The sequence below is a fragment of the Engystomops pustulosus genome, chromosome 2, assembly GCF_040894005.1.
Source record: "Engystomops pustulosus chromosome 2, aEngPut4.maternal, whole genome shotgun sequence".
NCBI classification, from domain to species: domain Eukaryota; kingdom Metazoa; phylum Chordata; class Amphibia; order Anura; family Leptodactylidae; genus Engystomops; species Engystomops pustulosus.
The window spans coordinates 166,271,073-166,297,161 of record NC_092412.1 but is presented as its reverse complement, the minus strand read 5'-3'; the positions used below and the strand labels follow the sequence as shown (position 1 = coordinate 166,297,161).

Here is a 26,089-nt window from a genome sequence, read left to right as displayed (position 1 = left end):
TGGTACGCAAAATGTGTCCATCAAGTCAATCCAACTTGTGGGAGGGGTGTGGAAACATGGCATTACATTTTTACAGATTACCTCACCAATGGTGTATTTGCAGCAAAGGGCGAATTTTTTGATAAAAGCAAAGTTTGAAGGAGAAAATAATGCTGCCTTATATATGTGCAGAAATGCAAAAGGACCTGGTTATTAAGGGGTTAAAGCGATCATCCCAAAGACGCTACGGATGATTCTTTGATCAAATTCTTCAGTCGTTTTGATAACTACTTTTTGGGACACCAAAAGGTATTTGTTTCCCCCTCTTCTCAGACTCTCTGAGACAGAATATTGGAACCTGTCGGATCATCCTGACCTCCTATCTCAAGGACCTATTCTCCATAAAACTTTTGATCAAATAAGTCAGACATATATCTTTAAATTCTTGTTGATTAAAAAGGTTTCCCCCTTTCCCTGCAGCTGATAAAAATAAAGAAAAAATTATAAGCATTTCCTGATTTATCAAAATATTGATAGGCCATTCACAGCGGTGATGTAAAATAGCTCTCAATTGTCCAAATTTACACCTTTTTTTTCCATTTATGCAATTTGCATATAGAGTTAAAAATTATCAAAAGGTTGTAGAGCCCCCAAAATAGTAGCAATGAAAACCTCAGCTCTCAACACAATTTTTTTTTTGTACACAAGGTTATCATTTTTAAAAATACTTAAAAAATAAGATCTTATAATAAATGTGTTATCCCTGTGATCGCACTGACCCAAATAGTAAAAGGGGGGGGGGGTGCTTTGGTATGCACAGTGAAAGCCGTAAAAACAGTGCTCACAAAAGTGAGCCTAAATGTTTTTTCATGAATTTCACCGCATTTGGATTTTTCTCCGGCACAAAATAGTAACTCCTGTCAATCTGAAGTCCAATTTGTTACGCAAAAAACAACCCCTTATATAGCACTGTGCACAGAAAAATAAAAAGTTAAGGATTAAGAAGAGAAAGGAGAAATGGAAACACAAAATGAAAAAAGGGCATCAGTGGGAAGGCATTTATTCTCGTTTGAATTGTTTTTAAGGAACTTTAGACCAATGTATATGGACATCTAGAGACCTGCTTATTTGTAAGTAAACACTTTTTTTTTGTCATTTCAGGAAACTAATTCCCTTAGGAAAACCAGCACTTTCACACATAACGCTGCATGAAACTATCAATGGTGATGACAATCGTGGTAAGTAAATTAAATGTATAATGCAATATAAGATAATAAGACTTTTCTATTGTGGCAATGGAACACAACGGTCTGCAGTATAAATTCTGCCGTTAGAAGGCAAGTAATAAGCCAAAATAATTCTATCTCCTCCTTTGCACACCCTCCTGCACACAGTGAGCTAATCAGTCAGTTTTAGTTTTAGTTAGAAAAAGAGACATGTGGGTCTGCTGTAATCAGCGTCGGACTGGCCCGGCGGAGCACCGGAGAAACCTCTGGTGGGCCCCGAGTCCCGACACTTACATACTTAAACAGTGTGTCTGTGATCAGGTGCTGGCGGAAGCTGTTTCCGCCAGCACCAGGTCACAGTGTACTGCTGACGCTTTCGTCCGCAGCTATGGCGGCATCAGTGCGAGCACTGCCAGCGTCATGTGTGCGGCAGCGTCACTGTGTGGGGCGACTTCACTGTGCGCGGCGGCTGCCGGCATCATTGTGCGCGCTGCCGCCTGCCGGCGTCATTGTGCGCGCTGCCGTCTGCCGGCATCGTTGTGCGCGCTGCACAACTGATGGGAAGCGCGTAGGAAGGCAGGCGGGACCATCGGAGCGGGAGTCAGCAGCCATTGATGAGGAGTTAAGTGTAAGTGCCATTGTAATGTAAGCTGCAGTAGGCGAGGGCCCCTGTAATGGATGCAAAGAGGGGAGAGGGGCCCTGTAATAAATGCTATGGAGGGAGGGGGATGGGGGGCCCTGTAATGGATGCTATGGAGGGAGGGGGAGGGATGGGGGGCCCTGTAATGGATGATGGGGATGGGGGGGCCCCTGTAATGGATGCTATAGACGGTGGGGGATGGGGGGCCCTGTAATGGATGCTATGGAGGGAGGGGGATGGGGGCCCTGTAATGGATGCTATGGAGGGAGGGGGATGGGGGGCCCTGTAATGGATGCTATGGAGGGAGGGGGATGGGGAACCCTGTAATGGATGCTATGGAGGGAGGGGGATGGGAGGCCTTGTAATGGATGCTATGGATTTGGCCCTGTAATAGATGCTATGGATTTGGCCCTGTAATGGATGCTATGGAGCTACAGCCGCAGTACACAGCCATACATGGAGCTACAGCCAAAGTACACAGCCATACATAGAGCTACAGCCGCAGTACACAGCCATACATGGAGATACAGCCGCAGTACACAGCCATACATGGAGATACAGCCGCAGTACACAGCTATAGACGGAGCTACAGCCGCAGTACAGAGCCATACATGGAGCTACAGCCGCAGTACACAGCCATACATGAAGCTACAGCCGCAGTACACAGCCATACATGGAGCTACAGCCGCAGTACCCAGCCATACATGGAGCTACAGCCGCAGTACCCAGCCATACACGGAGCTACAGCCGCAGTACCCAGCCATACACGGAGCTACAGCCGCAGTACCCAGCCATACACGGAGCTACAGCCGCAGTACCCAGCCATACATGGAGCTACAGCCGCAGTACCCAGCCATACATGGAGATACAGCCGCAGTACACAGCCATAGACGGAACTACAGCCTCAGTACCGAGCCATACATGGAGATACAGCCGCAGTACACAGCCATAGACGGAGATACAGCCGCAGTACACAGCCATAGACGGAGCTACAGCCGCAGTACAGAGCCATACATGGAGCTACAGCCGCAGTACACAGCCATACATGAAGCTACAGCCGCAGTACACAGCCATACATGGAGCTACAGCCGCAGTACACAGCCATACATGGAGCTACAGCCGCAGTACACAGCCATATATGGAGCTACAGACGCAGTACACAGCCATACATGGAGCTACAGCCGCAGTACACAGCCATACATGGAGCTACAGCTGCAGTACACAGCCATACATGGAGCTACAGCTGCAGTACACAGCCATACATGGAGCTACAGCCGCAGTACACAGCCATACATGGAGCTACAGCCGCAGTACACAGCCATACATGGAGCTACAGCCGCAGTACACAGCCATACATGGAGCTACAGCCGCAGTACACAGACATACATGGGACTACAGCCACAGTACACAGACATACATGGAGCTACAGCCGCAGTACACGGCCATACATGGGACTACAGCTGCAGTACACAGACATACATGGAGCTACAGCCGCAGTACACGGCCATACATGGAGCTACAGCTGCAGTACACGGCCATACATGGAGCTACAGCCGCAGTACACGGCCATACATGGAGCTACAACCACAGTACACAGCCATACATGGAGCTACAACCACAGTACACAGCCATACATGGAGCTACAGCCACAGTACACGGCCATACATGGAGCTACAGCCGCAGTACACAGCCATACATGGAGCTACAGCCGCAGTACACAGCCATACATGGAGCTACAGCCGCAGTACACAGCCATACATGGAGCTACAGCCGCAGTACACAGCCATACATGGAGCTACAGCCGCAGTACACAGCCATACATGGAGCTACAGCCGCAGTACACAGCCATACATGGAGCTACAGCCGCAGTACACAGCCATACATGGAGCTACAGCCGCAGTATACAGCATTGGAGCTCCCTTCAAGTTTGAGAGAAGCAGCTGTCATTCTATAGTTATGTAGCACTACATAAAGTCTCATTAAGTAATGCCAAATAGTATGTGTCGTATTTGAGCATATATTGAGCACAGGTCTATAACACAAGTAATGGGAACACTCAGTTGTCACATTATGCATACATATACAGAGAAATATTCAATCCAGGATTTGGAGAAAAATGTGTCTTAGGATTGTTATTTCATGGAGAATGATCGTATTGCAGAGCCCCTGTGTATACCTTGTATCTGACTACTATATAGTCACTGTTTAGTCACAATAGACATTTTTTAAGCACTCTCTAGATTTCGCTCTTAGGTCTGTCTCGCATCTAAAGTTTGGTGGATAAAGTAACCAGATCTTCCCTGTCTGGGGCTTTGCAGTACAGCTATGTCACCTGTGTTGTTATGACCAAGGTTGTCGTTGGCAATGTACAAATGTTGTATTTTGTATGGTTCTGGTTCTGTATTTGTGTACTGAGCTTTGCAGTGCAGTTGACAGTTTCAAAAGTGCCCAAAAATCAGGCTTATTTTTTGATGTAATCTAAACCAACTAATAGAGAGTGCAAATTTATACTAATAAGACTTATACTACAACATATTTATCATCCAGATTTATACATCGCGAGGTTGGATGATACCTGGTGCAGTATAAATCTGTCTGTCTCTGTTTACGCTGTCTAACGTTGAATGCTTCTGATAAATCTGCCCCAACGTGTCTTGGGTTCTGTAGTATTCATTCTATTTACATGAAAGGTGGGCCCCAAAAAAGATTTTCTCTGGTGGGCCCAAGGTACTCCAGTCCGACACTGGCTGTAATCCAATGTGTGAAAGCGTGTGCAGTGGAACAGACCAACTTCTTTATTGCCCAACCGCCATGGGGTCTTGCAGTGTACGCATTGACCCCTCCTTCCTCTCCTATACACTTATATTGAAAAGAATGTCTAAGGATTAACAAATTGTTGCTTTTTTATTCAACTCGCTTTTTTGACTACTGGTGGTCTCCAATTTAAGGACACCTGACTTGCAGATGGACCTTTCTACCCACTGTGACCTCTTTGGATGGGGGGCTAATTTACTTTAGCCCCACACTACAATAGTCAGCTGTAAGTTATCTTTAATTAAGTTTTATTGATCATCCTTGCTTGCAAAATGTTTTTAAAAAGTCCAGTCGTCACTTGGAGAAAAAAAAAGAAAAAATTGTATAGGCCGTTTATCTGGCTCTTGAGTCCCATGCAGTCAGCTGTGATCTGACTGTCTCTGGCTGGAGCGATGCACAGCAATGATGCTGTAGCGTATCGCTCCCAGTGACAAAACAGCTACCACACACCTCCCAGACTGGTCCCTGCTACTATATGACAATAGAGTTGCTAGAGTAGCTGTAACACCTGATGCGTGGAGGAGAGAGAACTCACAGAGTTAATGTCTGTATACATGTGTATGGAGGTGAGGGGACCTGACAGGAAAGGAAGATATGCTAATTGAAGTAAGGTCAAGGGAGCTAAACTGCAAAAAGATATGTATGTTACATAGGACTGCATGGCTGGTGGGAAATTAGGTGTATGCTACATGGGGCTGTATGGTGGGGACTAAGGTGTATGTTACATAGGACTGCATGTCTGTTGGTGACAGAGGTGTATGTTAGATGGGACTACATGACTGGTGCGGGCTAAGGTGTATGTTACTTAGGACTGCATGCCTAGTAATGGTCAAGGTAGATATATAGCTTTATTACTGATAGATGAGGCAGCTATATATAGATGTATTACTGGGGGTGAGGTGGTGTAACACACAGCAAGCATACATGTCTCTTTTAGAAATGAGAACATGTGACAGGAAGTTAAGGATTGTGGTTTGCTGGGAACTAGGAGAAGAAATGATGGATGTCTGACTGCACATGTGATAATAAAAGAAGTTTCTGATGGAATTCATCTCTGCCTGCTGCTATCACATGGAGACATTACAGGTGGCTATATATATATATATATATATATATATATATATATATATATATATATATATAGATAGATCGATCTATTATTGTGGGAAGGTGGCTGTATATAGCTGTATTACTGGGGGTTGCCGGCTGTATGTGGGTGTATTACAGGGAGAGGCTGTATAGAGCTGTATTACTGGGGGGGGGGGTTGGCAGCTGTATGTGGATGTATTACCAGGGGGGTTCGCAAGTCTGTGTTGATTTATTACAAGGGGGGGGGGGGGGGTGGCAACTGAATGTAAATGTATTACTGGGGGGTGCCTTATCTAATAAATTATTGGGGACGCCCAATCTAATGGAATACTGATTCTGTCCCCACACGAGGCGAATGAAGGTGTAACTGGCTAATTGGTAGTGACTGCGAAACATTCCTACCTTCGTAAACAGAATGTGGAGCAGACAAGACCAGAGCTCGAAAGTCACTGATAAAGTATTGCAGTCAGCTCTGAAATTGTTGATGCTGTAGTAGCTGCTTTTGCTGTAGTTGATGACACTTGTTGCTGGTGTAGCTATTGACAGCTTTTTGCTGCTGGTCAGAAATTGATGCTTCAGTAGCCTAAAAACTTGTGTTCCCAGTTACAGATAACCTAAAATGGCTGTAACAGAAAATAACCAGAGAACAGGGCTCCAAAAACGCACCCACTTGGAAAAAACTTTATCAACATGAGCAGAGGGAGCGCATGTACATCCTGACCTGCAGATGGCAACATATCACCAATATATGTCACATACAACAAGAATGGAGGCCGAACAGAATGCAGTAATGTGAACAGTTGAATAATAATATATAACTGAGGAGAACTGCGCAGGCTTGGAGATCCCTGGTTTATAGAGACGTCCTTATCTTAAAAATCTTACTGGTATTCTTAATTCTCTACCATAAGCGAGTATGTCTTTTACTCATCAGTATGGATTATATTCCTGCACACAGTAGTCTCTCCTTACTCTGTAGATATAAAGTAGCAATATTGAAGATGGCTCAACAAGCTAATCTATTGATTTGTCAGAATTTTACTAATAATACACATTTTAAATAAGAAATATTTTGCATATTAATACACAAAAAGATTTAAAGATTTTAAAAATGATAACAATTGCAGTGAAAAGCTACCACTCAGGGAAAGCAATCTATGATATCAATATAGCATAAAATGAAAGTATGTGAAACAGAGTAATGCATAATGCAATAGTGCCCACTATATATTTATTAAACAAATCTTAAAATAAAACAAAATATACAAATAACAAATAAGGACTGGTGACCACGATAGAATTTTGTCACAGCTTAACTTGTGCTGCATTTCCTGAATGGAGAAAACCCAGTTTAGGTGATTTTTAATATTGTCCTACACATGAATTCATTGGAAACCACAACTCGCACTGCAAAAACAAGCCCCAATATGCCTATTTGTCATGTTGAAGTCCAGTTGCCCAAAACTTGTTGCGAAAAAAGGCCTTAGCATGAAAGCGAAAATAAACAACGTTGTTAAAGTGTTAAGTGTCAATCGGGTCCCGGCCCTTTCCCCTGCCTCCTATTGGTCTATTTTTGGCTCTGTACGCAGCCGTAGCGCCCTTGGCAGCGTACATAATGTGCAAGCCGGATTCCGCCTAACCCCTGGTGAGGACTTCCACCGGAATGGCGGAAACCAGATGTGACATTGCAGCAAGCGCGATCCAGAAGCAGGAGCGTGGAGCGGTAAATAAAAAAAATTGCAGAGCGGGATTCTCACATTGATCAGAGGTCTCATATCGGTACTGCTGCAGTTCTGACCCAGGTGTTTCTGAGATCATTTTCAATACCATATACACTCACCGGCCACTTTATTAGGTACACCATGCTAGTAACGGGTTGGACCCCCTTTTGCCTTCAGAACTGCCTCAATTCTTCGTGGCATAGATTCAACAAGGTGCTGGAAGCATTCCTCAGAGATTTTGGTCCATATTGACATGATGGCATCACACAGTTGCCGCAGATTTGTCAGCTGCACATCCATGATGCGAATCTCCCGTTCCACCACATCCCAAAGATGCTCTATTGGATTGAGATCTGGTGACTGTGGAGGCCATTTGAGTACAGTGAACTCATTGTCATGTTCAAGAAACCAGTCTGAGATGATTCCAGCTTTATGACATGGCGCATTATCCTGTTGAAAGTAGCCATCAGATGTTGGGTACATTGTGGTCATAAAGGGATGAACATGGTCAGCAACAATACTCAGGTAGGCTGTGGCATTGCAACGATGCTCAATTGGTACCAAGGGGCCCACCACCACCACCAGCCTGAACCGTTGATACAAGGCAGGATGGATTTCATGTTGTTGACGCCAAATTCTGACCCTACCATCCGAATGTCGCAGCAGAAATCGAGACTCATCAGACCAGGCAACGTTTTTTCCAATCTTCTACTGTTCAATTTCGATGAGCTTGTGCAAATTGTAGCCTCAGTTTCCTGTTCTTAGCTGAAAGGAGTGACACCCGGTGTGGTCTTCTGCTGCTGTAGCCCATCTGCCTCAAAGTTCGACGTACTGTGCGTTCAGAGATGCTCTTCTGCCTACCTCGGTTGTAACGGGTGGCGATTTGAGTCACTGTTGCCTTTTTATCAGCTCAAACCAGTCTGCCCATTCTCCTCTGACCTCTGGCATCAACAAGGCACTTCCGCCCACTAAACTACCCCTAGTTCAAGGGGATCAGGCACCCCCTTTTCCTGACCCCATAACTTTAACCCCCGCAGGGACAACCACTCTACCCCCGGGTTGCACTACCTTGGAAACCCCTGTAAACGTCACTCACACCCCTGGATTGTTGATATCCTCTTTCCCTGACCCAGCACATGGACAATATAGAGAACAGGAGCAGATGGAACAACCCACGTATCAAAGGCCTCAACAGAATCTTGGGCAGACCCTCCCACCACCCCCATAGAAATTGACAGAGCTCATTGAGCCCTCCACCAGATCCAAATGCACAGAATCCGAAAGATGTGGTGTGTCATATCCACTTTTACTCCCTTAAAGAACAGATCTTGTTAAAATTGAGAAATCAGAAACAAGTCCTTTTCCAGGGAGCCTCGATGAAGGTGTCTCCCGCTTCACTCAACCACCCACCTACCCCTCTGTAATTGGAGCTGTGTTGGCCCTATCCTGGCCTGTTGGTAACAACCCTACATAGTAAGTTAGCGGGCTTACCTTTCCCTTCAGGTGCCTTGCCTCAAACCTCAGTCATGTGCTGGGGTCACCGAATATGCCGTTATACACCCCCAGTAGGTTAAGGTATCTCGGTCCACACTAGCTGCGGCCCCTGGATTATAGGTGCTGCTGGTTTATCTTATTTATTTGTATTCATTTCTCCCCCCCCCCTCCCCTTCGTTCTTCTACACTTTCCAACCTTCCCTCATTCCCTACTCCCACCTCCTACCCTTCAATAACTCCACCTTGGCAGCAGGACGACAGTGATCTTCCATCAATACATCCACTTTCTCCACATGGCAGAACTGAAGATAGCTTTTTTCAACGCCCAGGGACTGAACTCACCAGGTACTTCACCACTTCCATAAACACAGGACCCAGATTCTATGCTTACAAGAAACCCATTTCAAAACCAATCACGCTTGTACAATTAAACACAAACACTACACCACATGGTTTTATGGCAACAACCCACGGTCACACTGGGGTCATAGTGGGGTAGTGATCGGCCTACACAAATTCCTCACGGACACAATAGTAGACTGCACCACCGACCCCAATGACAGGTATATCCTTCTTAACATGGACATTGTTAACAAATACACCCCCAACCAAAATCAGGTCCCCTTCCTCACACAACTCATGGACAATATCACTCCTCTTGTCAAAGCTTCACTAATATTGGGGGACGACCTTAACCTGACTCTTGACCCCATACTGGACAGTATAACAGGCAGATCGAGTATACCTTTTTCTACCTTAAAGAAGCTTAAATGTTCCCTACTTCACCTCCAACTCTGTGACGCATAGAGATTACAACACCCATCAGACGAGGACTACAGCTGGACTATATCCTTCTGTAGGGAACATTGTCTTATCCGATCACGCTCCAGTCTACTGTTCACTCAAACTCCCCTTCCTTAATAGGTAAGAATGGTTGTGGAGACTCAATGAGTCCCTGCTCCTAGATCCACTTTGCACTGCTGAGGTCACCCGCACCGTTGCTTACTTCTGCTCTGACCACTTGCTGGACCGTTCCTCTGCACTGCTACAATGGGAGATCCTTAAGGGATCTATACGACAGGCCAGTATTAAACACATCGCTCGCATTAAACGAGAAAAAGTGCACACGGTGGGGCTCTGGAACTGGTCGTCTCTTTGGAACTGCAACATAAACAGGCCCTATCCACCCAGATTCTGCGTGACCTGCAAGCAGCTAGGTTAGAGGTCAAGCGCCTATAGAGAAAGCTAATGGAGGGATGCTACAGGTTTGTTGTAGCAAATTCTACGAATACGACAACAAGTGTTCGCTAGAGCCCTCGGACAATCTTTTATCACCAACATTAAATCCACCCAGAATAAGGTAGTGCACACCACCCCAGAAATATCGGACACCAATCTTTTTTTCTGCACCTCCCTGTACAATCTTCCAGTCACACTTCAGGATTCGACCTCCTGTGCTTCAGCTAGCACCCTCTAAATTAGCTCCATATCCGAGTCGGAGGAGCCACTTACTCCATGGGAACTACCCCAGGTTAACAAAAACCTCCCGAGAGGCGAATGCCCAGGCCCAGATGGATTCCAGGCAAATTCTTTAAGCACTTTTTAAAAGAACTGAACCCTATCCTGTTAAAGGCTTTCAACACAGTCTCCTCGGACTCCACCTTCCCGGCACAGTCCACATCTGCTCATGATGCTATCATCCCCAAACCAGCAAAGACCCACAATTGTGCTCCAACTACTGCCCTAAGACCTAAAAATCTTTGCAAAGCTACTGGCTAACAGACTCAACCCATTACTGCCGACCTCATCAACAGGGACCTGGTGGGATTTGTGCCGGGTATATGCATTATGCCCAGTAACACCAGATATCTGCAATGATTTTGTCCCTAGACGCCAAAAAGGCTTTTGACAGCCTTTTGAGAGGCCCTCCCTCAAACAGACCCTTTGTAAAATAAATGGCAGTCTCTCCAACTCATTTTCCTTCCACAACGTCACTCGTCAAGGATGTCCCCACTCCTATATGTCCTGGTGATGGAGCACCTTCTGGCGGGAATTCAGAATAATCCTGACATTAAGGGAATCCAGATCACCGGGACGGAACAAACGTTTTCGGCCTTTGCGGACGTTTTATTGGTCTATTTAACAGACCCTCATTCCTCCCTTCCCGCTCTGATGACTGAGCTGGACAAGTTTGGCAAATGGTTAAACTTCAAGGTCCATATGACCAAATCTGAAATCACTACCCCGCCGACTTACCTCCCTTGATGTTGGAATTCCCCTTCGTCTGGTCGTCGAGTGGCATTAAATACTTGGGTATCAGAATCCGCAAGGCCCTGTCTAAGTTATTTGCAGACAACTTTGTCCCACTGCTCACTAAATTTGAAAAGGACCTAACCTCCTGGAAAAAGAATTTTCTTGGTTTGGTTGACTTAACATCCTCAAGATGACCCTGTTGCCTTGCCTGCTCTACCTTGTACAAACTATACCGATATTTAGACCTCTCACCTTCTGGGAAAAGATCTGAAAATGTTTTAGGTCCTTCCACTGATCCATCCCCTGGAACCCCACCTCAGCCTCTCTGGATGCCATCCCCCTCTCCTTTACTACGACCCACACTATCCAAACCTCACGAAGAGTCTCCCTGATAGACCAGAAAGGACCTCTGCTCCCGATCACAGATCACATTCCCGCCGGGGTAATCCAAGGGACCTTTCTTAGGCCGCCCTTAGAACAAACAGATCAGATTCCCGCAAGTGCTGCAGGCTTCCACACTCCAACCCTTACAATTCTTACTACCTTACGAGCCACTCACTCCCACACATTACCTCCAATACAACCAATTCAAACACTTATACGACTCCATTAACAACCCCAATAACCTGTTACGCACCCTCTCTGATTTTTAACAGGCATGTCTAAACCCTAACCTGACTTCTCAAGCCATATCCTTTATTTACAAACTACTAAAAACCACACGCTCCTCCTCTCTCCCTCAATTCTGCGGTGCGTGGGAGACTGAACTGGGAAAGCATTTCCTGGCTGCTTCCCCCCTCCTGACATCATCCTATCCCCCAATGGCCCCCCCACCCCTCCTCCCTTCCCCCATCCCCCCACTCTCTCCATCCCCCTCTCTCTCCCTCTTTTTTATTCCTCAGTTACCCTAAGTTATGTATATGACTATACAAGTTGATGTCTTGTTCTGCAATATTCTTGTACCATGCCTATTTCATTACCTATGCTTGGCTTTGGTTCCATAATGCCCTACAAGGTGCTACACTGTTACAATGTATCTGTCATGCCATTGATGATGTATCTATATCTGATGTTTTAACCTCTTAGGGGCATGGCCCCTTTTTGTTTTTGCATTTTCATTTTTTACTCCCCACCTTCAAAAATGTGTAACTTTTTTATTTTTCCATGTAAAGAGCTCTGTTTGGACTTGTTTTCTGAACAAGTATTCTGATGGTATTTATTATTCCTGAAAAAATTCAGAATGGAGTGAAAATTATGAAAAAACGCATTTGCGCAGTTTTCTTGTGGGCTTGGATTTTACAGCTTTCACTGAGCGCCCAAATCACATGTCTATTTTATTCTTTGGTTCGGTACGATCACGAGGATACCAAATTTGTAAAGGTTTTATAATGTTTTCATACATTTAAAAAAATTAAAACCTTATGTTAAAAAAAAAAATTCTTCATTTTGCCATGTTCTGCCACTGATAACTTTTTCATACTTCAGTGTACAGAGCTGTGAGTGGTGTCATTTTTGCGACTTTTGATGAGGTTTTTTTTTAATGTTTTCATTTTTAGGACTGTATGGGCTTTTGATCACTTTTTATAGAATTTTTTATATTTTTCAAAATGGCAAAAAAGTGGCATTTTTCGACTTTGAACACCAATTTTCGTTACGGGGTTAAACGCTGGGAAAAATTGCTAATATATTTTGATAGATCGAACATTTTGGGGACGAGATGATAGCTAATGTGTTTATGATTTTTACTGTTTATTTATATTTATATCAGTTCTAGGGAACTAGATCCTCCAGGGTATATACTGTATTGCAGTATATAGCGATTTTACAATGATTTTTAGTAGCCTGCCCCCTGGTGGCTATTAGAAATCATTGCACCTGGCAATGAGACTCTAGGCTGCCATAGCAACCGGCGGCCGGCATTTAACTTTAAGTGCACTGTAGGTGCACTTAACAGGTTAACTGCCGCGATCGGTGCCAGCACCGATCGCGGCAGTGACAGGCGGGTGTTGGCTGTATTAAACAGCCGTTACCCACTGTGTATGGAGAGAGCTCAGCTCATGAGCTCTCTCCATACACCCTTTGCCGCACGAGGACGATATAGTTCGTCCTCGGTCAGCAAGGTGTTAATAAAGTTTTTCTTGAATGGAAAAAAGCCTGTATGCAAAAATTGCATTGACAACCTTCACAGAGAGGAAAGAACCTCTTTTGTGGATGAGATGTGTAACTTTATAAGAAATGAAGTGCAAACTTCAGTAACATCTTCTATAGCAGCATTGATGCCTCAGGAACCTCCTCAGAAGAAACAGAGGATAATAGAATCCCCTTCAGAATTAGACTCTGTCTTCCTCAAGTTCCTTCTGAATCAATCTGTAGATCTGGATCCATCTCCCTCTACCTCAGCAAATAGAATGGAATCTAGATATATACTAGCATCTGATGAATTAGAACCACTCTTGAAGGCCGTACGATATACCCTGAATGTAGAAGAGGTGGAAGAAACACAGATCATACAGGACAAGCTTTTTGGCCTTCTTAAAATAAAGAAAAAACGGGTGTTTCCAATAAATGGAACCCTTAAAGAGTTAGTATTAGAAGAATGGAGGGGATCAGAAAACAGGATTTCCATCTTCAAAGAATTTAAGAACAAATTTTTCTTTCATAAGACTGAAGCTAAGTTATGAAATTCTACCCCTAAAGTTTATATTTAAGACATTTAGGTGACTAAGAAAGCAGATTTACCATTCGAAGATGCCATCCAGCTGAATGATTCGCTTAACAGGAAGGCTGATAGCCTTCTGAAGAAAACATGGGAGTGTGCTGTGCTTAACCCCTTACCGACATGTGACCTAATAGTATGTAACATGGCGGGTGCGGGTGCATGGAGAGGGCTCACAGGCTGAGCCCTCTCCATAATGAATACCAACAAAGATACCCTCTACAATCAAATGTAATCCCTATACTAATCAAGAGAACAAATACCAAAAAAGCAGTATATAGGATCAAAGATTCATACCACTATCAATATACAAGTACCATGTCGGTATTAGATTAATTCAAACTTTATTATACCATAAATTGACACTCAAAAAATATAATAAAAACAAGATTAAAACCACAGAAACAGCAAAACAAAAGGGTGGTGGTCAGAGTAGTAATAACAATACATCCCACAGTGGGATATAAAAATCAGGCACATAAAGGACAATCAAGTTGTAAGTTATGAAGTTAGTACCAATGCCCAAAACAGGGCACAATGTAGCCCATAAGTGCCTACAAATGGTGTTCGAATCACCAGACCACCACCACAGCACCCCGACATACGTTTCGCCGTCGCTTCCTCAAGGGGGGTTAGCCCTCTCCATAGCCGGTAAGTCTTTGCTGCATATTGCAGAAAAGGTTTACCCGCAACACTCGCTGCAACTTTACCTGCGTTTTTTTTTTCACTGCGTTAAACCCTGTAGCAGAAAATTGCACCCATACTAGAAAATGGCACTTTTTGGCCATTTTAAAAAATATTAAATATTATCAAAATTGATCAAAAGGTCTTGCAGTCCTAAAAATGGTAGCATTGAAAACGTCATCAAACGTCCCACAGCTCCGTACACCAAAGTATAAAAAAAGATGGCAAAATAAAAAAAAAAATTGTACAGGGGGTTTTAATTTTTGTAAATGCATGAAAACATTATAAAACCTATACAAATTTGGTATCCCCGTAATCTTACCGACCCAAAGAATGAATAAGACGTAATTTGGGTCGTACAGGAAAATTCGTAAAATCCATATGCACAAGAAAACAGCACATTTTTTTCACCAAATTCACTGCATTTGGAATTTATTTCCCACTTCCCAGTACATGGCATGGAATATTAAATAAGGTCACTATGAAGTGCAATTTGTTGCGCAGAAAATAAGCCGTCACACAGCTCTTTACGTGAAGGTGGGGAGTGAAAAATAGAAATGAAAAACAAAAAAAGGCCTGGTCGTTAAGGGGTTAAAGATGGCACTCCTAGAGAAGTACTAATAGGCACCTTCTCCACCTTAAAAGCATCCACAGCATTTATTGCAGATGCCTCAGCAGAAGGAGTTAGGATCAGAATTAGATACAATTTAGGAAAAAGCAGATGATAAGAAAAAAGAGTTTCCAGAAACCAAAACCAGTCAAAAGAAGCAACTCTTTCGAGACCTTAGGGATAAGACATTCATACAGAGGGAAAGGTAAGCAGGAAAGGTGAAGCTGTCCAGAAAGGCGGTAAAGGAAGAGGACTTCTGCTCAGCGCCAGTAATTCTGTCCAAGCCTACAGGAAACAATGACGCTAGAGTGGGAGGAAGACTGTTAAAGTTTTACCAGCAGTGTACCCAGGTCACAAACAATCCTTGTACAGAATCTGATAAACTTAGATGTGATTGTTCCTGTGGTTCCTGAAAATCTAAAAAAAAGGACATTAAACGCCCCTATTCTTTATTTTAAAAAATGAATGGGTTGATTTCCAATTTGAGGAGCCTAAACATACATGCTCTTTACAGAAGGTTCAAAATGGAAACCGTAAACTATGCAACTGCCCTAATCCAACCAGGGGCATTCATGTGTACGGTGGATCTAAGGGACCGCATACTACCATGTGCTGATATACCAGGCTTCACAGAAATTCCTCAGATTTGCGGCTTTAACACCTTCCAGTACAAGGAATGTCATCGCCTCCAAGAACCTTCTCAAAAATTATGATCGAAGTGGTGGCATTTCTGAGGACAAATATAAATATCAATTATCCCATACCTGGAAGATCTGTTAGGGGTTGCCAGCTCAAAACAGGAATTGATTCACCACAGAGATTTCACCCTAGTAACAATTAGGGTGGATAATCAATATGAAGAAATCCAATCTAACTCCATGTATGAAGGTTGTTTTCCTAGACGTCTTAATAGATACAACAAATGTCTTTCCCTCCACTACCAAAGAAGACACAAATATTGTGTCTTGAACCAGCAAATATTGGCATTTCAAAAAAGAAGATGCTGTACAGTCATGGCCAAAAGTTTTGAGAATGACACAAATATTATATTTTCACATGATCTGTTGCACTCTGGTTTTTATGTGTGTTTGTCAGATGTTTTACAGAAATACAAGTGCAATCATATTATGAGTAACAAAAACTTTTATTGCAGCAAGTCAATATTTGCAGTGTTGACCCTTCTTTTTCAGGACCTCTGCAATTCTCCCTGGCATGCTCTCAATCAACTTCTGGACCAAATCCTGACTGATAGCAGCCCATTCTTGCATAATCAATGCTTGCATTTTGTCACAATTTGTTGGTTTTTGTTTGTCCACCCGTCTCTTGATGATTGTCTTGATGAAGGGTTCTTAACCCCTTCACGCTCCGTGACGGATATATCCGCGCATGGAGCTGTGAAGGTTGTATGAAGAAGGCTCACGGGCTGAGCCTTCTTCATACAGAGATGGGCTTTGCTGCATATCGCAGCAAAGACCCATCGCTATCACCCGCGGTCCGTGCTCGCAAAGTCGCCGGCGGCACTTTAAATTTGGCGGCGCATGGGCGCCGCCATCTTACCTCCGATCGCCGCTCCCCCGAACGTCATCGGGGGGCGGCGATCGGTTGCCATGGTAGCCTCGGGTCTTCGTTTGACCCGAGGATACATGGCTTCTGCACATGCATTACAATGAGCCTGTGGCTCATTGTAATGTATAGTGAGCAGAAATGCCATATACTGCGATACAGTAGTATTGCAGTATATGGCAGGAGTGATCAGACCATCTAGGGTTAATGTACCCTAGAGGGTCTAAGAAATAGTGGGGAAAAAAAAAAGTTTAAAAAATTTAAAAAAATAATAAAATATTTAAAGTTCAAATCACCCCCCTTTCCCTAGAACTGATATAAAATATAATAAATAGTAAAAATCACAGACACATTAGGTATCGCCGCGTCCCAAAATGCCCGATCTATCAAAATATAAAAACGGTTATTGACGACGGTGACCTCTGGAACGGCAAATGGCGCCCAAATTTCCAAAACGCGACTTTTACACCTTTTTAGATGACATAAAAAATTTAATAAAAAATGATCAAAATGTCGCACAGTCCTCAAAACGGTAGCAATGAGAACGTCGGCTCATTTCGCAAAAAATGACCTCACACAGCTCCATGCGCCAAAGTATGAAAAAGTTATTCGCGTCAGAAGATGGCAAAAATTTTTTTTTCTTTTTTGTACACATTCGTTTAATTTTTGAAAATGTATTAAAACGCAATAAAACCTGTATAAATCACCACGATCGTACCGAACCAAAGAATAAAGTAGAGGTGTTATTTGGAGTGCAGAGTGAAAGTCGTAAAAACTGAGCCCACAAGAACATGACGCACATGCAGTTTTTTTAAATTTTTCCACATTTGGAATTTTTTTGCGGCTTCCCACTACATGGCATGGAATAATAAATAACATCACAGGAAAGTAAAATTAGTTACGCACAAAATAAGCCCTCACACAGCTCTATACACGGAAAAATGAAAAAGTTATGGATTTTTGAAGATGGAGAGCGAGAAATTAGCGAAAATACCCTGCGTCCTTAAGGGGTTAATGAGATTAAGATCTGGGGAGCTTCCACGCCATGGACCCAAAATCTGTTTTGTTCTCTGAGCCATTTAGTTATCACCTTTGCTTTATGGCAGGGTGCTCCATCATGCTGGAAAAGGCATTGTTGATCACCAAACTGCTCTTGGATGGTTGGGAGAAGTTGCTCTTGGAGGACATTCTGTTACCATTCTTTATTCATGGATGTGTTTTTAAGCAAGACTGTGAGAGAGCCGATTACCTTGGCTGCGAAGCAACCCCACACATGATTGGCTGCAGAATGCTTTACAGTTGGCATGAAACAAGACTGGTGGTATCGCTCATCTTGTCTTCTCCAAACAAGCTGTTTTCCAGATGTTCCAAATAATCGGAAAGGGGATTCATCAGAGAAAATGACTTTACCCCAGTCCTCAGCAGTCCACTCCCTGTACCTTTGGCAGAATATCAGTCTGTCCCTGATGTTTTTTCTGGAGAGAAGTGGCTTCTTTGCTGCCCTCCTTGACACCAGGCCTTGCTCCAAGAGAAGAATTGTAATGCATTACTTTAACGTTTCTATGAATCTGTATAATTCTGTGTGCCGCCGGCACCATGTTGACATTTATTACCCTATGAAGGAACCAGAATATTAACCACAATAACTAATACAAGGAATGGGGGGGGGGGGCTAGGATTGGTTGTTTATCTCTCATATGATTCATGTGATGGTTATCACATTACTTCTTAGCTTACTCTTGGGTCTTAGTGTCGGTATTAGCTAACCGTGCATGTAGTACTCAAGTGGCATCTAATCTGTCACTGTTTTGTGCAGCAGAAGTGGGCAATTGGTTATCCATATACTTTCTCCAGGGATGCCATATTTTGCTATATTGGGAGTGTGTATGAGAGGACCAGTTGGAAATTTCCTCCATTTGGCAAATCAAGGACACTTTTCCTTTCCACGGATTAGAGCCTTTGCTGCTGCAATTAAATGTGTGATTAGACGTGTTGAGGACAGGCGACTGCCCCCCGGCTCCAACCCAAGACATATCAGAGGGAAAGTCAGTTGCGTTGTAGCAAAACATACTGTGTTAATGATGCTTTGTACCTCTTTCCAATAATCTTGGATTTTTGAGTATGTCCACCAGATGTGTTGAAGCGTTCCTACTTCTTTATCACATCTCCATCATAGTCCAGTGTTGTGGATGCCCCATCTATGCAAAAAGTCTGGTGTCTTATACCATTGTGCAAGTAGCTTAAAGTGATTTTCCTGAAGGCGCACACATCTAGGAAATCCATACGGATGCTTCACTATCCAAACTTTTTCCCTCTCACTCAATGTTAGGTCCAACTCCTTCTCTCAAGACGAAATGTAAAATGGGTGACCTGGCGCCTTAGCCGCCCCTAGGCTATCATATATGTAAAAGATCGTGGTGGCTTTTGCTGCCCCTACCGCAACCGCTATGTCTAAAGGGGGTGGCTCTCGTAACACCCCATATTTTTTAGTAAAAGCTCTACATGTTGATCTAAGTTGTAATTTTATGAAGTGTGGTTGATCATGCCCCTTTGTTCTGACCTTAATTTCATCATCTGTGATTGAGTCTGCCTTCTGTAAAAGCTCCCTAATTGTCAGGTCTTCGAATTTAGTCCACCACGTTGGAGTATCTGTCCATTTATCCGTCAGTGTCATAGGAAGTAGACTAGCTGGCATCAGAGAGGAGGGGTATGGTGAGATCCTAAGTTTAAGGTTAAGTTTGTGCCACACTCATGGAGAGAATTATTTCGCTCATACAGTATGGTTGCCCTTGCCAGGGGGGGTGGGTATCCATGCTTTACCCTGGAGGTACCTCTTAGTAGATCCCCAGATTATTGCCTATGTATCCACCTTGTCTGTTTGCTGTCTAATTCTGAGCACCCTTGATGCATGTGTTGCCCAATAAAACATCTGGTAGGCCCAGACCACCTCTCCATTTTTTGCGGGTTAGAAGTGTGTGTGCTTGTCTTGGTCTCTTTCCTTTCCATAGGTAATGTGAGAACAGTTTACGAATTTCTGTGAAAAATTTGTTGGGTACTATAATTGGTAGCATCATTATAGGATATAGAATTTTTGGGAGTACATATGCTTTGAGGACGTTTTTCCTCCCCATCCAGGATATGTGGGGTAGATTAAATGTATCAAGTTGTCGTTTAACCTCTGTTACCAGTGGGGAAAGGTTCAATTTGTACAATCTTTTGGTGTCGCTAGGTAGCCTAATGCCTAGGTATTTTATATGGTCGTCTCGCTGGGTGAATGGGGATGTAGGCTTTAATTTGACCGCCAGATGTTGTGGGAGGGTAATGTTTAAGATTTCTGACTTATTTAAATTTATCTTAAAGTTGGCTAAATAGTCGAACCGTTCGAAAAGCCTGATAAAGACTGGAAGAGACTGCTGTGGGTTTGTTATCAAAAATATTAAATCGTCTGCAAAGACTGCTAAGTGTAATTTTTTCCCCCCTAATGTCAGAGGCTCTGCGGGTATCCTGTCCCACGTGTTGCACCAGGGCTTCCAGGCAAAGGATAAATAAGGTAGGGGATAGGGGACACCCCTGACGGGTGCCATTTGTTATGCTAAATGGAGACAATAGTACTCCATTAACCCTTATTTGAGCTGATGGATTCGTTTATAGACTGAATATTGCCGTCATAAGTGCAGGGGGAAAGCCAAATTACTCTAAGGCGGCTTTCATAAAAATCTAATCTACCCTATCAAATGCCTTCTCGGCATCAGTGTCGAGAAGGATTAGGGGAATTTTGTGTTTCGGGCGAAACTGATGGCATGTGTTAAGGCAAGGACAACTCCTTGAAACTATCTCCCCCTTATGAATCCCGCTTGTTCAGGTGATATTAGCCCTAGAAGGAGTGGTGCTATCCCCGACACCAGCAATTTGGCCCATATTTTCAAATCTTCATTCAGCAGAGATATCGGTCGGTAATTCCCCACCAATTCAGGATCCCTACCCCCTTTGTGCAATATGGTAATATGAGCTAGGAGCATAGATTTGGGCATGGGTGATCCTTGTAACAATGCAAACATTGGCTAAGAGTTGAAGTAGTAGTTCACCTAGTTTCTTTTATATTATAGAGAATCCATCCCGTCCTGGACTGCGGCCACTCAGGATAGAGGCTATTATTTTCTTTAGCTCTGTAACTGGCTGCGTGAGAGAATTTGCTTTCTCATCATCCAATTTTGGTAGATTGGGTGCATTGAGAAAGTTCTCGATGTCTCCTGTCCTTTCTAACAATTGTTGGGGGGGGGTCATTAGTATTGGTGAAATGCTTGCGCTAATTCATCCGCTTTAGACACTTTTGACCCAGTGAAAGTGTGAAGTGAGGATACATGAGTTCTAGCCTGTGTTTTCTTGAGTAGTCTAGACATAGTTTTGCTGCATTTATCACCATGAGCGTAGAAGCTGTGTTGCCTTCTAGCATATATCATGGCAGTTTGAATGTTTCCCTCCCATAGAACTAGGGGATCATTAACTAGGCCTTTGTTGTCTGCAAACAATAACGTCATTCTTTTGGAGAGTTCGTCCAGTAGGGATGCGTCGTTAAGTGTGTCGTTTAGTCTCCAAATCCAGTCTCTTACAGGCAAGTGTGCCCAGGAAAATCCCCTGGTGGAAGACACAATGAGGAATAATGTAAATTCTTTTTGGAATGTCAACAGTTTAACCCAGGAAGAGGTACGGCGCCGCCTCGCAACCACTAAGATAGATAAATCACCGGGGCCAGATGGCATACACCCCCGGGTTCTGCATGAATTATGTACGGTGATAGACAGACCGTTATTTTTAATATTTGAAGATTCACTGAGGACTGGTTATGTTCCACAGGACTGGCGCATAGCAAATGTGGTACCAATATATAAAAAAAAGGATCAAATAGCGATCCTGGAAACTACAGACCCGTGAGTCTAACTGCTGTGGTGGGGAAAATATTTGAGGGGTTTGTTAGAGATGCTATCCTGGAGTATCTCACTGCACAACCTTATAACCCAGCATCAGCATGGGTTTATGAGAGATCGGTCCTGTCAGACTAATCTGATTGGTTTCTACGAGGAGGTAAGTTCACGACTGGATCTGGGAGACGCTGTGGATGTTGTATATCTGGACTTTTCAAAGGCATTTGACACCGTGCCACATAAAAGGTTGGCATATAAAATGAGACTGCTGGGAATAGGAGAAAATCTGTGTATTTGGGTAAGTAATTGGCTTAGTGATAGAAAACAGAGGGTGGTCATTAATGGCACATTCTCAGATTGGGTTGATGTTACCAGTGGAGTGCCACAGGGGTCAGTATTGGGGCCACTTCTTTTTAATATTTTTATTAATGACCTTGTAGTGGGTTTACACAGTCAAGTTTCAATATTTGCAGATGATACTAAGCTGTGTAAAGTAATAAATACTGAGGTCGATAGTTTAGCATTACAGAGGGATTTGTGGAAGCTTGAGGAGTGGGCAGAGAAATGGTTGATGAGGTTTAATGTAGATAAATGTAAAGTTATGCACTTGGGCCATGGAAACAAAAAGTATAATTATGTTCTAAACGGTCAATTACTTAGTAAAACTGGAGCTGAAAAGAACTTGGGGGTATTGGTGGATGGTAAACTTAATTTTAGTGACCAGAGCCAGGCGCCTGCTGCTAAAGCAAATAAAATTATGGGATGTATCAAGAGAGGAATAGATTCTCATGATAAAGACATAGTTTTGCCCTTATACAAATCCCTGGTCAGACCACACATGGTATATTGTGTACAGTTTTGGGCACCAGTGTATAAAAAGGATATAGTAGAGCTGGAACGGGTGCAGAGGAGAGCAACCAGGATTATTAGGGGAATGGGGGGATTAGAATACACTGACAGATTAAAAAATTTGGGATTATTCAGTTTAGAAAAAAGACGACTGAGGGGAGACCTCATTACAATGTACAAATACCTGAATGGACAGTACAAGGATCTCTCCAAAGATCTTTTTATACCTAGGCCTGTGATCAGGACAAGGGGGCATCCTCTACGCCTAGAGGAGAGGCGATTTTACCATCAACATAGACAAAGGTTCTTTACTGTAAGAGCAGTGAGACTATGGAACTCTCTGCCGCAGGAGGTTGTTATGGCGGACTCTATGTACATGTTCAAGAGAGGCCTGGATGCCTTTCTGGAGAGAAAAAATATCACAGGGTATGGGGATAAAACATTATTTAATTCTTAAAGGTTGGACTTGATGGACTTGCGTCTTTTTCCAGCCTTATATACTATGATACTATGAAGTTTAAACTCTGTTACCACAGGGGCATGGTCTGAAATGGAAATTACACCTATATCGGCTGCTACCACCTGGTGGATCCATGTGGATTGGGCAGAAATATATAGTCTTATCGCTGATATGAACCATGTAGTACTGAGTGAAAGGTGAAATTGGAGGACGTCAAGTATTTATCAACAGTGAGTCTTGTAATGCCATCTTGATCTTCCATAATGCACTGTAAGGTACTGCGGTGTGTCTAGTGGATGAATCGGTCAGTGGGTCCAATGTACCATTTAAATCACCTCCTATTATGAGGGTGCCTTCCGAAAACATTTTTATAGTATCTAAGGTGTTGCATGACCATGTGCTTTGTCCTCTATTTGGGGCGTATAGTGACGAAAAGGTATATAGATGTTCCCCAATAGTGCCTTTAACAATCGTGAATCTGCCATCTGTGTTGTTATAGGAGTCACGGTATGTGAATGGTAAATTTTTATGAAAGCCGATGGTTGCCCTTTTAGAGGCAGAGGTGGGGTGACTACTATGGTACCATTGTTTTAGGTAGGTGCGGGCTTATCTCTAAAATGTGTCTTCCGATTGCATTTGTCTTAGTAGGAGCAGGAGTTGGAATCTTTTACATGGGGAGTTTATCCCCTTAACATTCCAAGAACAGACTTTTATACTAGCCATATGGGTTGTTTTAGGTATATTATATATGGGTCAAGTCTAACGAATATTCCTAGATCGATTTCTGATGGGGGTGGGAGTACGGGGGGAATCACAAATGGGGGAAAAGTAACAAAAAACTGAAGCAGTATATTCCACAACTGTGTGAAATGGTTTAGGAGTGGTGTTGCCCCCATAAACTTTGAGGGGTCCACCCATCCCTCACCTAAGCACTGGAGTGCGCAGGGGGTCTCTACTTCTATCATGTTGAGGTAGATGTTCAGGTTTTTTGAGGCTGGAAACCTCCTATACTTCCCTTAATGATTGTACACATTACTATGTTATACCATATAATACCATAAAACAATAAGAACATTAATGTTTTCTACTGGGGTAAGCTATAACTTAAACTTGAAGTCCCTGTGTGGATAAGTTCGGGAAGGAACAGGACCTTGCAAGTGTCTTGTAGGTGGCCACAAACACATTATGCCGTTCCTTATTAGATCCAAAGGGCTTATATGGAGGAAAAAAACAGGCAAAATAGAACCACAGACATTTGATGGCAGTGTGAGTCTGTCTTGGCCTGTGTGACCTCAGTATAACTCAGTGTCTGGACGTCTGCAGGTGTTAATGTCTGTCGGGGGGGTACCCGAATAAATAGCAGGATAAACCACGGAATAAACTTGTGAACAAACTAAGTGTGTATTACCACTCACGAAAGTCCGGGCAAACCTTCATTGTGCATCAAACTTCGGTGCTCTTTTCCGGTCTCTTGGAGGTTTCGGAGGCTTAACCGTTTTCCACGGAGAGGCTGATCTCAAGTGCGGGAGGACGGTGTTATCGTTTGCTGGTAACCATGATAAGATCGTTATCGGGTCTATTACCAGGCACCTCCACACCTTATTTAGATCTCTCTGGTGTCGTATGGTCACTTGCTGCGCGTCCTTCACAAAGTGTGGACCAAAGCAAAAATAGCCACATATATGGTACCCTTTGCTCCCTCAGTTTTGCAGCAGTCGCAGCGCCCTGCTCTTGGCCAGTGTCGAAGCCGCTACGTCCTGGATCATTGCCAGCTTGGTACCTGTTGTGTCAACATAGCTCAATAGGCCCCAGATCACATCACGCGGAGGGTCTTTCGCAGATGGCTTTGGTTTGAGCGCCCTATGCACCCTCTCTATGTTTAATCTCGCAGCTCTTTCTTCTTCAAGGAGCTGTCTAAATATTTGTTGCATAATAGCAGGTAAAGCGTCAGCAGCCCAGCTCTCTGGAAGACCTTTGAGACGGATAATCTTCCTCCTGCTTCTATCTTCCAACATCAGCATGACCTGATTGAGCTGTTCATCCTTTGCTTTCAGCTTCTCTCTCACAGCTTCAGCATTTATGCTTATGCAGTGCTTGAGGTGCGTTTACGCATCTGTAGATTTTTGTTGTTTAAATGGAAAATGTATGCATGTGTAAACGCATTTCAAGCGCTGCATAAGCGTAAATGTGCCACAAATGGTGCGTGTGCATAAACTCAATGTAAATGTGAGACAAACGCCGCAAATGCCATGTAACCGGAATTGCAATGCAAACGGCCCTAAGGGGAAACGCTACACGAACGGCCCAGAAGCGTAAACGCTATGTAACGGCCATAAGTGTAAAACAAAATTGCGTCGTGTTTAAGCTTTCATTGTATTTGCCTTTGTGTCACGTTTACGCAGAGTTTGCGTTTATGTCGAGTTTGACTCGTGTTTGCGTAAAAGGTACTTGCGTTTACATCGCATTTACACTTCCGTGCCATCGCGTTTGCATTTACACTTTCATTTACATGCTGGTTGTGTTTATGTTTTGTTTTACGCTTATGTGGTGTATGCGTTGATGTCTCGTTTGCACTTACTTTACATAACGTTTGCATTTCTGTTTACATTTCATGCGTGTTCACAATGAGTGTAACATTGCATTTTTGGTGTGGTGTAAAGATAATGTCAACAGAATATTAGAATGTGTGTGAACATAGCTTTTAGATGCTCATAAAGAAATTATAGCTCAATACAGACAGTATGAGAGAAGATTAGCATAACACACACCTCCAGCCCCATCCTCAGCACCTCCTCTCTGACCAAACACAGATTATAATGGTCAGATCTCAGGACTAATAACTCCGAAACCATGGGGGCTAGAAGGAAAATTCAAAGTGCCAGTGAATCTGTGTAGCAGCCCCTACAGTATCATAATCTCCATATAAGTGAGGTAGTGAAAGGTCCTCTTTAAACCGTCCCTTTATTTCCACCACACCCCAGTCACACCCTGATCCTATACTGTAGACTATGAAGGATGTTCCCTTTGAACCCCTTGCAGACACCATTCTTTATCTCCTCACCTCAAGCA

At 43.4% G+C, this 26,089-nt stretch overlaps 1 protein-coding gene across 5 annotated transcripts in view; it reads left to right on the top strand.

Annotated features, from left to right (window-relative positions):
* The window catches only part of BRPF3 (bromodomain and PHD finger containing 3), a 288,586-nt gene that overhangs the window by 203,075 nt on the left and 59,422 nt on the right, over window positions 1-26,089 (top strand). For all 5 annotated transcript variants that reach the window (XM_072137236.1, XM_072137237.1, XM_072137235.1 and 2 more), the window contains one exon: window positions 1,141-1,217. In XM_072137236.1, coding sequence (XP_071993337.1) covers window positions 1,141-1,217 — 77 coding nt within the window. The remainder of the gene's footprint in view (window positions 1-1,140; window positions 1,218-26,089) is intronic.